Source organism: Nycticebus coucang, chromosome 1, assembly GCF_027406575.1.
Source record: "Nycticebus coucang isolate mNycCou1 chromosome 1, mNycCou1.pri, whole genome shotgun sequence".
Lineage (NCBI taxonomy): Eukaryota > Metazoa > Chordata > Mammalia > Primates > Lorisidae > Nycticebus > Nycticebus coucang.
In genome coordinates this window covers 69,621,721-69,634,426 of record NC_069780.1, presented here as the reverse complement: position 1 = coordinate 69,634,426, position 12,706 = coordinate 69,621,721, and the positions used below count along the sequence as shown (strand labels likewise).

General features: G+C 37.7%; 1 protein-coding gene across 3 annotated transcripts in view; it reads right to left on the bottom strand.

Moving 5' to 3' along the window:
* Positions 1-12,706, bottom strand: part of GAB1 (GRB2 associated binding protein 1) — a 148,261-nt gene that overhangs the window by 18,072 nt on the left and 117,483 nt on the right. For all 3 annotated transcript variants that reach the window (XM_053582188.1, XM_053582187.1, XM_053582189.1), the window contains 2 exons: positions 11,634-11,719; positions 11,149-11,452 (listed from right to left, as the gene is read on the bottom strand). In XM_053582188.1, the coding sequence (XP_053438163.1) occupies positions 11,149-11,452; positions 11,634-11,719 (390 nt within the window). The remainder of the gene's footprint in view (positions 1-11,148; positions 11,453-11,633; positions 11,720-12,706) is intronic.

The following is a 12,706-nucleotide window of genomic DNA, read 5'->3' as shown; positions in this document are numbered from 1 at the left end:
TTTGCTCTTTAAATGCTAATGATTTGCCAAGGTGGCAACAAAAAGAACTTTCAAAATAAGAAGCACTAAGACAGAAGGAGCAGGTAGAAAGTGACCTGAGTCGGTAGGAAAGCCGGCTTGAGGGCGAGTCCAGAATGATCACAGTCCGACAAAAATTAAGGAGGCTCTTTTAAAAGCTATGCTTCAAGGAAGAAAGAAAGGCAAGAATCAGCTCACTGTTTGAGAAGGAAAACAATTTTAATAGGTAAAGAGAAATTCAACACCTATTTTGCTTTAGTCTTCCTCACCTAGGAGAATGATCTTCCAACTGAAAGGATAAAAGACACAATACGAGGCATTAAAGGCCCTGTTATGTGAGAACAGTGTGTGAAAGTTGATTACACAAATTGTGTCATTCTTGTCTTACCCAAATAAATCAGAGTCAACTGTTGAGGTAAAAAGCACTTGGGGGGCACACAGCACCTGCTCCAAGAATTAAATTTTCCACAAGCCCAGCTGCTGAAACATCCCCAAGACCAACTTTCCTAAATAGTTGCTAAAATGACCTGCCATGACTAGTTTTACCCACCACCATCATCACCAATCAGAGCTTGCCACTCCCAAAAGCTCTAGTGCCAACAAGCTTTCTATCAAAAAAATATGAAATTTTTCTAATAAAACTCCCAGCCTTCTTCTTCTTCAGACCACCTAGTCTGTGTATACACCCCCAAACTGCAGTTCTTGCTTCCCAAATGTTAAATTGAGAGATTCATCTCTACATTTGTTACTTTGACAAATGTAACGTGGTACCCAGCGACTTTCAAGTTCCATTCAATGAATTACATTCCAATATAGCAAATGAGTTTACGGATAAGAACATAGAATTCATATCAGTAGTTTGGAGAAGTCGTGGAGAATGTGCAGGTGCCCTAAGAATAAGCTCTAGATGCTTTTACATCATATTCTTTTCTTTCTTTCTTTTTTTTTTGACACAGAGCCTCAAGCTGTCACCCTGGGTAGAGTGCCGTGGTATCACTGCTCACAGCAACCTCAAACTCTTGAGCTTAAGCGATCCTCTTGTCTCAACCTCCCAAGTAGCTGGGACTACACAGGTGCCCACCACAACGCCTGGCTATTTTTTGGTTATAGTTGTTGTTTGGTGGGCCCGGGCTAGATTTGAACCTGCCAGCTCTGGGGTATGTGGCTGGTGCCTCAACCGCTTGAGCTACAGGCGCCGAGCCTTTACATTGTGTTCTTATCCTGAATAGCTCTCTGCTCGAGCCAGAACATTCTCCTACCTATTTCTCAAGTACAACTTTAAAATTTCAGCCCTTTTCTCCATTCCTTTACCATCAATATCCACCAGTTTTATCAGTGTCTTCTACATAAAACTATAAAGTTATATAATACATTTTCTTCCTAGACTGCCTTCAGAAAAACCACCAGAACAAACATTTACTGAAGACTTCTTGTGTGCTAGACATTCTAATAACTCATTTAATCTTCCTAACAACTTTGTCAGGAAGGTATGGTTCAAAGGGATTTTAACAATTTTTATAACAATTTTTACAAGTGAATAGGGTAGAGTTGAGAGGTTAAGTAACTTTCCTAGAGTCAAACAGATGATGATTGGCAGAGCCAGAAGTTAAATCATTGGAATGCAGAGAGAGGATTCATGCTTATTCCTATGTTTTTATTTCAATCTGTAATCCTAACTAAAATTATTCTCAGAAAAATATTTGTATTGATTTGCTTTTGTGTACAGTAAGTTCTCACCCCAAATTTTAAGTACTTCAAACATTAAACAGATATGTAAAATCATTATGTTTCTCCAAAAGCTTTATATCCATGACCAGTAATTTCTTGTTGGTCACTATGAAAACAGACATAAGTGATTGTAATGATGCATGCAATGTGAAGTAAATAAACTTCAAAGAAATTACACAATCCAAGGAGACCTGTCTGAGCCAAAAGCTGATGCATGAAATCAGTAAGGCTTTTACTCGAATTATTCTTTGCCTCCATTACCTTTTTTCCAGGATGAGCACTTTTAAAAAGATATAACTTTCTAGGGTGTTCTTTGGTTTTGAATAGAAAAATATGGTACAATTATATTGAGATTTTAAAATGTGCATTGATAAAATTTACAGATATTTTCTATTCTATGCAAAGTTTAGGATGATTTTTAGGGCAAAAGCCACAAAATAGAAATGTAGCATTGAGGCACTTTATTTCTCTATGTCTTTCCAAACTCAATTCAACATTTATATTGCAGACAGAAACGGAAGCCATACCCAAATAATAACCCAATATTACTTATGAGGTGAGAAGGGAAAAAAAAGTCAGTCCAAGGTATAAGCAGGCCCGTCATGGCCTTTTCTTCTCCTTCACTGCCTGTGTACAAACAAATTTCTTTCTGACTATTGAAGAAAACTGTGAAAATAAATAATAAGAAATAGGAATACTAAAGCAAAGACAAAAATGAACTTTGGTGATATATACTACACTGATCCTCAGATTCTGGGAATAAACAGTGTAACTCATTGGAGCCTGAATCTTTATAGCCAAGGCAGTTACAACTTGGCTTTTTACTAAACTAGGTTTAAACAAAGGATGCAAAATAATTTAGCAGAGAACACAAACTAAATTTCTATTCGTGCTTTCACCTGGGCTTATCAATGTCAATCTCTGGATTCTGTGATCTGCTCCCTAGTTTAGTAGGTAAATTTTAGTGTCTCATCTAGATCTTTCCCCCAACCTCCAAATCTAGCATCTATACAACACTCCATGTAGATGGTCCTCAGGCACTCAAACTATAATAGTTTGCTTTTATTAAAAAGAAATCTCCTCTAGGGAAGAAAACATATCTTTAATTTTAGTATTCTCATTACTCAACATGATAGCTCAAATATACTCAGCATTCAAATAGATGATCTCTAAATGAATGAAGTAAACCAAAAATACCTAAAAGAAGAGACTGGTACAAATGAATCTAAGTTGAATTGTTTGAAATAATAAAAAAAATTTTCAAGGAAAAACCCTCCACATTCCTTAAAAATATAACTTTAAATGAGTGTCCTTTACAAATTTAATCAACATTTAAAAAGACAAAAAAGGTGCTTGTCTTTAATTTTGAAATAAGAAAAAGTTCAAATATATGACTTACAGCATAAACTAAATTAAACTTGGTCTTGCCAAATTTCTACCTTGCAAATTACGAATATTTTACCAGGTGAGGTTTTCTTTTTATCAGGTTTCTCTATTACCTAAAGGTATATGGAATATAGAAGAATTTTGTTCATTTGAGAAAGTTTTATTAAGCATATTTTGCAATCAAGGGTCAGGATGCATAAAGACGAGGCATTCTCTACTGATCAAGAAGCATAAATTAATATGCATGGCATCTATAACCCAACACAAGTGTATACTTGGGAATAATTGTATCTCTTTCATGAATTTGTCTTCTTTCCATATATCAAGAATTATAGAATTTTAAAACTCAAGAGTATTCTAGTTGTTCATATTTTAGAGACAATCTAATTTTAAATTTTATATTAAGGAAATGTAGACAAAGAGAAGTCAACTGACTTTTTGCTTTTTTAAAAGACATCATCTTCCTCTGCTATAGCATCAGCCTAGTTCACAGCAACCTCAAACTCCTGGGTTCAAGCCATCCCCCCTGCTTCAGCCTCCCAAGCACCTGGGACTACAGGTGCATGACACCACACCTGCCTAATTTTTCTTTTTTTTTTTGGTAGAGATGGGGTCTTGCTTTGCTCAGGCTAATCTCAAACTCCTGAGTTCAAGGGATCCTCAAACTCCTGAGCTCAAGGCGTCCCATAGTGCTAGAGTTACAGGCGTGAGGCCACTGTGCCTGGCCCAGAAATCAACTTATTTGTCCAACATCATTTAATAGGAAGGAGTGGTTGTTAATTAGAGAAATAAACTTTAGCCTTTTGGATTCTTGTTTTAACATTTTTCTACTATTTGTCTGTAACCTCATCACTGTAACCTATGTTAATGGCTTATTAGAAGAAACAATATCAAGACATTGTTAACTAGGAAATACACGCTATTTAGAAGCAAAAGTGCTCAGCATATGATCGATAAGCCTTCACTTGTTTTGCTCTCTTGTATCATTTATGTGTTCATGGAGGAGGACACTTTCACACTCCTAAAAGCCAAAGTCAACTAAAAACAGCAAGATGATTGATTTTAACTTCAAGGAACTATCTCCACAGGCAACAGAATGAGACTGTCTCAAAAAGGAAAAAAAACAGAGGGGAGGGGATTGGTGTGCTTCCACTTAATGGGCACAATGTATGGGTATGTGGCACACCTTTTGGGTGTGGGACACAACGAGAAGAGGGACTCTACCCAACAAATGCAAACAGTGTAACCCAGTTCTTTATACCCTCACATTAACCTGAAATGAAGGAAAGAAAGAGAGAAAGGGTGGTGGGGGGGGAGGGAAAGGGAAGGAAGGGGAGGGAAGGGACGCGAGAAAGAAAGCCAGACTTACAAACTGCACATATATTTTCTTCTCCAAACAGTGATCTTAAGGCAAAAAGAGTCTCATGCCAACCTAAGCAACAGTGACATAGTTGATTTCCCCCCCCCGCCCCCTTTTGACAGCTATTTGTTCCAGACAGGGTGCTTTTTATAAATGAAGGCCTGGACATATGTCATACATTCACTTTAGAAAATATAAAATCTTGTTATGTCTGATGTCTTTTTAAAAACTGTGTACTTCATTCGCCTGTTTCTCTGAAAGTCGCACTTAGGGCTATAAGACCATTGCTTATATTCTAAATGCCTCAAAACTTCTAAAAATCACTGTAAGTCCCCCAAGTTACAGAAACCAGAAAAGGGACTTATGTTATATCTTTCTCATTTGATCTTGTCCCCATCAAGGCTTCAAGTATCCTGGATTTGGAAAACTGAGCAAAGTATTCTCTAAGACAGAAAGAAAAGTAATTTTTATAACATTTTACTTTAAAAAGAACACATTATTGGGCGGTGCCTGTGGCTCAGTCGGTAAGGCGCCGGCCCCGTATACCGAGGGTGGCGGGTTCAAACCCGGCCCCGGCCAAACTGCAACCAAAAAAAAATAGCCGGGCGTTGTGGCGGGCGCCTGTAGTCCCAGCTACTCGGGAGGCTGAGGCAAGAGAATCACTTAAGCCCAGGAGTTGGAGGTTGCTGTGAGCTGTGTGAGGCCACGGCACTCTACCGAGGGCCATAAAGTGAGACTCTGTCTCTACAAAAAATAAAAATAAAAATAAAAATAAAAAAGAACACATTATTATTTTCTATGGTATTTGTAAATCAGAATGAGCTTTCCAGAGTCAACCTGATCATGTTACTTGCCTGCATAAAATTCTTTAATGGTGCACTCAGAATAAAGTCCAAATTCATTTAGCATAAATTATAACATGTTCAGGGTCAGGCACCTGCAAGGCATTTGGCATTCATTCCTTCTTTGGTGCTTTCTTCCCTCCTTCTCGCTCATCCACCCATGACTCTGGGCCAGTCTCATCTCCCTTCTTTTTAAAGGATCTGGGTATGTTGTTTATTCTGACTAGAAGATCCTTGCCAGCCTCCTCTAACATCAATTAATTGGCAGTCACACTCTCAGACGTTCCTCAGGGGAGGTTTCTTAACAGTGCCAAGAGCTTACCTCAACCACAGCCCCTTCCATGGCAATTATGATAATGTGTTTACTTTTCTACCTCCTTCACTAGGCAGTGAGCTTTTCTTCAGGGAAGCAATCTTTTCCTTCCTTGCATTTGGAGACCTTATGCCTAGCAAAGGATCTATCTTACAACTGTGATAGGCACTTAAATTTGTATTGAATAAATGTTAATAAACTAACTGCCTCTCTCTAAATTTCTAAAAGCTGAGTTTAATCTGCTTAATCTCATACATACATTTTGCTTGTCCTTTAAAAGGAGAAAGAGAAACAATTATAAGTTATTTCAAAAGTTGGTAATCTCAAATATAGTCAAGGCAACCATTTCTCAAATAAGCAGATACAATCCTTTTTTTTGTGTGTGTGGACAGAGTTTCACTATGTCACCCTCGTAGAGTGCCATGGCATCACAATTCACAGCAACCTTCAACTCTTGGGCTCAAGTGATTCTCTTGCCTCAGCCTCTCAAGTAGCTGGGACTACACGCGCCCTCCACAGCGCCTGGCTATTTTTTGGTTGTAGTCGTCATTGTTGTTTGGCAGGCCTGGGTTCTAACCCACCAGCCCTGGTCTATGTGGCCAGTGCCCTAACCACTGAGCTCAGCGCCTGGTCAAGCATTATTCTAATAGGTAGCTACTTAAATAAATTCAACTTAAAGTGGAAAATTTATTTTCTATATTATTTATTACAGGCTTAGTGTAGCTAAATAATTTACTCTTTCAAAGGTTATGCAGATTATGATACTATTTCCAGTAGGCACTTCCGAAGTCAATAAAGGAGAAAAGTAAGTCACAAATTATTATCTGCTAATTCCAAAAAAGTAAATTCAGAATTTACTGAAAAATTTTTATACTTGTTTTAATGGTCTAATTATATGAAGAAGAATATAGTAATAATAACTATAATTGAAGATCAAGAGAACATTTAGGAATACCTTCCCCCAACACCTTGGGGCTATTCTGTAAAAATGTATTCCATATTTATTTCTTTTAAACTGTAGTAAGTAATCCAAAGTCTCACTTAATTTTGATTGATTGAGATAGTGTCTTACTCTGTCATCTAGACTATAGCGCAGTGGCATCATCACAGCTCACTGCCTCAAACTCCTAGACTGAAGAGATCCTCCTGCCTTAGCCTCTCAAATAGCTAGGACTGGAAGCTAACACCTGTTTATAAAAATCAATTTGCAAAATCAACGTATATCTACTGGTATCACTCACCCATCCTCCAAACATTTATTACATAAACGTAGTTTTTTCAAAAGCATGCTAATTTTTAATCACATTCAAAAACCTTTTCAGAGGCTCTCTTAAAAAATGCTTAGATCGGGTGGCACCTGTGGCTCAGTGGGCAGGGCGCCAGCCCATATACTGAAGGTAGCAGGTTCAAACCTGGCCCCAGCCGAACTGCAACAAAAAAAACAGCCAGGTGTTGTGGTGGGTGCCTGTAGTCCCAGCTACTTGGGAGGCTGAAGCAAGAGAATCGCCTAAGCCCAGGAAATGGAGGTTGCTGTGAGCTATGTGATGCCATGGCACTCTACTGAGGGTGATAAACTGAAACTCTGATTCCACAAAAATAAATAAATAAATACATAAATAAATAAAAAATGCTTAGACAAAATACATCACTGTGCCAAAAAAGACTTACTAAGGGAAGCTCCCTGGGATTGGTCTTCTTCCCTACACCAAGTTAAAGACCTATACCTAACGATACCTTAACCTGACTGGTGTATAAAAACACCCCAAGAAGCATAGCACTACCTTTTAAAAATCAGTATAAAAACAAAGGTTCAGGACTACTGCAGAAAGGAGTGACTGGACAAGATCACACAGAACAGAACATGAAGATGGCATGTGGGGCTCACACGGCTGCAGCCTCATGTCGGAAGGAGCTGGGGTTGAGGGAGAGGGGCTTGGATAAGTGCAGTGATTAAATATGGCAGATTTATGTCAGGAGTTCATTTTAAGAGAAACCACAAGAGATAATTTCCCAAACTTTACAAAAGTACTTTTCCATTAGAAATACACAACTTTCAACTGAAGTGGTCAAAATATAATCTGCACTACATTTCCAGAGACACATCTGTTTCCCCAACATTAATGCATATGCTCAAAATGCTTTTCTTTTCTTTTGATAGACACAAAACTTGGCTCTAAATAAACACTACAGTGACAGAAGTATATTGTGAAAAGATAGCTACCATGAATTAGCTGTCAGGCAAAGGGTCCATGACAGTACATTAAGTGTGAATGTTCAGAACATCTCTGTATTTCTGTGGCTTCACTTACTCAGAAGTATTCCAAAAACTCATCTGTACCACAAACTACAGCAGCTGACGTCTATTATTAGGGATATAAACAAGACTAGAATGTCACTCATTTATTGTAGATCCTTTCAAAGACAACAATCACAAAAACATTTATATTGGGCATGGGATTTTGAAATTAATAAAGCCACATTCGATAGAATTTGATTTACTTTTTAAAACCAGAAAAAGAGTAAGTCATTTATCTGATGTCACAAAATTTGAACTTAAAATAGGCTCATCTAATGCTATGTATAATGAGAAGAATTTTAGAGCCCAGTAAGACATTTGTTTTACAGTTTAAATTTTTAAGAATAAACTTTGCTCTGAGATCTGAATTTGCATTTTGAAATGTGTTTTTCTCGAATAGTTTTAACTTTCTTAAGTGATTTGACAAAGTGTGCCCTGTAATTTTAAATACTTTCTCATGCTTTCTCTGTTATAGCATATTTATTTTTTAAAAAATAGTAGAAGAGTACTAAAGAAAAGTAAATTTTTTTTTTTTTTGCACTTTTTGGCCAGGGCCGGGTTTGAACCCACCACCTCCAGTATATGGGGCTGGCACTCTACGCCTTGAGCTGGCACCGCCCAGTAAAAACCTTTTTTTATGCTACAACTTTAGTAAACTCTTTATTGTTTTATTAAACCTATTATTGATCTGCCAAAAACTATGCAGGTTATTTCAAAATGGGTGCTCTTCCCTATTCATTTTGTACCTAAGCAAGTATACTAAATAATCTGGCCAATTAGCTCAATCCTAATCCTAACAATAAATACTACCTCCAGAAGTGACCAAGAACTTCCTTTGTTCTCTTCTACTGTAATGTAACCTTTAAATAAATTTAGATAACTAGCACAATAACCTCTGGGGTACTAGAATAACAGTACTTTCACTATATACACAGGGATATACAATTATACATATATGTAGTATGTACAATATATAGCATGTTATGTATATGCCTAAAATAATCCCTAACAATACAGGATACAGGAACTATACCAGATGATGCTAAAAGGATAGGATTCTAATCTTAACACTTTTCTAACACGTAAACAGGGATCTTTTCTGATTTCATGTTATGCTCACCAGGCGAATCACTAACTGAAAAATATTCTGGGAGTTTTCAAACGGTGTTCACAGAGCCTGCAGGCACAAAGGAGCATCCAGGGCGGCACAGACCTCTGGGTCTTTACCCAGACCTTACTGCCTCCACATATCTGGGACCTCAAGATGCAGAACTGCTAGGTTTGGGGTTACAAAGCAAAGATCTTCTGCTAACACGCACTAATTAATCAAGGAAAATAGGGAAGGCGCCTGTTTAACATTTTAAAAGATACTTCGATATATCAGAGTTCATGACACTTGTATCTCAACCCTTCAGTGGTCTGTGAGCCAATTATAGGTCTATACATGTCTAAACATACTTTTGAGCAAAAAAGGTAATAATGTCTAAAACAGCTTTAGAGACAAATGAGGATAAAGACACACAAAAAGAAACATTATACCTTTAAAAAAAAAAATCCTATGATGCTCACAGCCATTCTAAGATACCCACCCCCAATGCTGGCCTTGCTGCTGGGGCAGTCTGGGCGGCCATGAGGATTACACGACTGTCTTTACAGCTACTGGAAAGGTGGGCATCTGGCCCAATAGCAGCCAATCTATGCGCTGCCCTACAGTCTGTCATGCGGCCTGGTATGAAAAGACAGGTTAGACAAATCAGTTATCTCTAAGCAATCTCAAGGGAATAAATAATGAATGAGGCAATGCAAAGCTGATGTGGGAGCTGCCAGAGTGCTCCAAAAGGAGCTGGGGCAGAATTGAGGCCACAGAGGGGCACTGCGGGCCAAAGCTCTCAGAAAGCAGAACCCATTTAAGGCCAAGGATACAAAGTAGAAGTAAACAGAAAAGAAGGAAAGAATATGAGAGAGAACTAAGCAGATACAAAGACTTCCCATGAAACAGGAACACTAAGAAAGAGCAGGATGTAGCAACAGTCCCCCAGAACCGCCTCAGTTCCCAATAGCCTTGTTCAGCACAGATGCATCCTCCCTTCCTTAACAGACAAAACCAAATGCTCTTTCTTAAGATACTCTGAATGACTCTCAGTCTCTGTTTCCCACAACAGGAATTTAATTAGAACTAATGTTAACTATCTAAGCCCAGGTTAATGAGAAATTTATACAAATATTAGGTATTCTTATAAAATGACATACAACACAGGACTTTTCAAATCTGCCAGAATCCCTTGAAGTCAGCCAGAAATCGTGTCATTCAACACATTTACACTAACTTATTTTGGTTGTCAAGATTAAGCCACACTAACAGCACGATGCAACACATCAAATTCTACATGTTTTAACCACTAAAACCAAAATTTAAAAAACCTGCTTAGATATTTCTCAATTTGTTCAAAAAGTTTATTTTACAGAGTTTTTAACCTATTATGCTACCTTCAAATTTAATGTTACTTATGAAGGCCAGTAGGAAAGAACAGACTAGAAGCATTTACTCACACCCCAGCAAAGGCAAAGTCATTTTTAAGTTGTTATGTGGAAGGAATAGAATTTGACTATTCTTTAATAATTATGTGAAATATATATCAATAGTCTTAAGTATGATTTGCTATTATATACTCTGGAGAAGAGGTTACTACATAGCAGCTGAAGGCCATTTATCTAGCTTGCAAAAGTGCTGGGCTTGGCATGCAATGTTTTTTAAAAAAAATAATCAGTTGACAGACTTTAAAATCCAAGAGGTAATACATCTAAGATCCTATATTTCTAGCTTCTCTTGGTATACTAGCTATGCCTGTGTGGGTGTGTATTTTCACAAGCCCACCAAGGACTATAACTAAGTAGCAGTTAGTTACTCCATTTAGATGGGGCAAAGATATTCCAGTTTCTTCTAATTCTCCCCGCTTCCTGCCAGTCCCTGTGGGTATTTTAGTTTGTACCCTCTGCTTTAGAGATAGGAGATTTATAATCTCACCTGGGCATCCACATACGATATAATTATTAGTTTATAAACAGTAGTACTGCTTTGCTTAAAAGAGTCAATGATTAAAGTAATCTGGAATATTTCAGAATGTGGTCCCAATTCTGTTTTAGAATTAAAGACAGATCTAATTGGCACCCGCCTGATCCCTTCACTTTGCCGTGCTCTCCCTACCTTTTCTGTCTGGCTTGAGGTTCCTGTCCACGGGAGGTGGTTCACAGTCTGCAACAGGCACTGGCCTTCTGGGAGGGGTCTTCGGGCTAGACCTGAAGCCCATATGAGCAGGAGGAGGAACTTGCATCCCAAATGAAGAAAAATCAAATGTTCCTGGAGTCATTGGCACATAATTTGCTTCCTGAATTGGTTCTGTAAAACTGCTGGAATGTTGCCGTGGCGGTGAGTTGGGATTCATTGGGACATAATTTTCATCCAGTTCTTCACTTGATACACTTCCCACTGTCAACATATTTTTGATTTTCTAAAACACACACATATTTCTTTTAATAAACAAAAACTACTATCAAAAGTGAAAACACAATTGCAAGTCACACCCATTCATACAGATCTGAAGGTATTTTTATGATCCCATTTAGTCTCAGGGCACTATTGTATAAAGATTGTGACAATGAAATACATTCAGTGATGTCGAGTATACTTACAAAGTGGTTATGGAAGCCTTCAAGTGAACTAGATCTATCACTTGGAAATGTTCGTGGAATATCATAGCAGTCTTGAGAACTAGCATCTAAAACAAAGAACAAACTATCAACATTGCCTCCCATCTTCACCTGCTCTCAAAGTAATTAAGAATGACCTATTCTCTCTTTGTACACATGCATCTGTACACACACACAGATTTTAAAAAGGATGCTCAAAGAATAATGTCTTGAATTGGCATATTAAATCACTAGTAGAAAATGCAGACACTCACATGCTTATGTTAATCAGTGCAAATACCTAAGTTATGAGAGACAGTGCATGTCTAAGCCTGGGATGGGATGATTATCTAAAGATGGAAAAGAAAAATACTATTTTCTCATCTTTTGTACCACCTTAGACCTAACTTGCATCTCATTAACTTCTAACCAGTTTATACAGTCACTTTAAGAAAAGAGTTAGAAATTGCTTTTGAATGGTTAAATAAGTATTGATATAATTACTGTGCACAATATACCAAATCTTTATCTTCTTTAAGATAGCTGGAAAACTCTAGTACAAAATACAGAACTGTTAGCACACAGTGTTTAGGGTATCTGCATTAAAAACACTGGCTTTCTATGTTTAGGACTTTGAGTATCTCAGAAAATAATTTAGACCCATTTTTTCCCCTCTCAAAGTCTGGAACGTTTGGTTGCAGGTTCTAGGAGAAGGGTCTTCAAAAAGTACACTCACTAGCACTAAGAAGTGGATAGTGACAAGGAGAGAGAAGATGCAGCTTTTAAAACATAATAAAAATCAAAAGCACAATGATTTGATTGGAACAGAGTATCACCTGTTAGACACAAAGTAAAAATTGCTGATATAGGAAGGAAGGAAACACGAGTCCAACAGATGGGACTTAGAAGCAGCCATAATGGCACACAAATACAGGAAATAGTATGACTCTGAGAGGCTGTTTGGCTGGTCCGTTTCCTGCTCCTCTGCCTCAACAGAGGAGCTATCCACTTAGGATTATAGAAAGTAGGAAAGACAGGACATACTTCCTAAGGCAGGAAGTTGTTACTAAAGACCA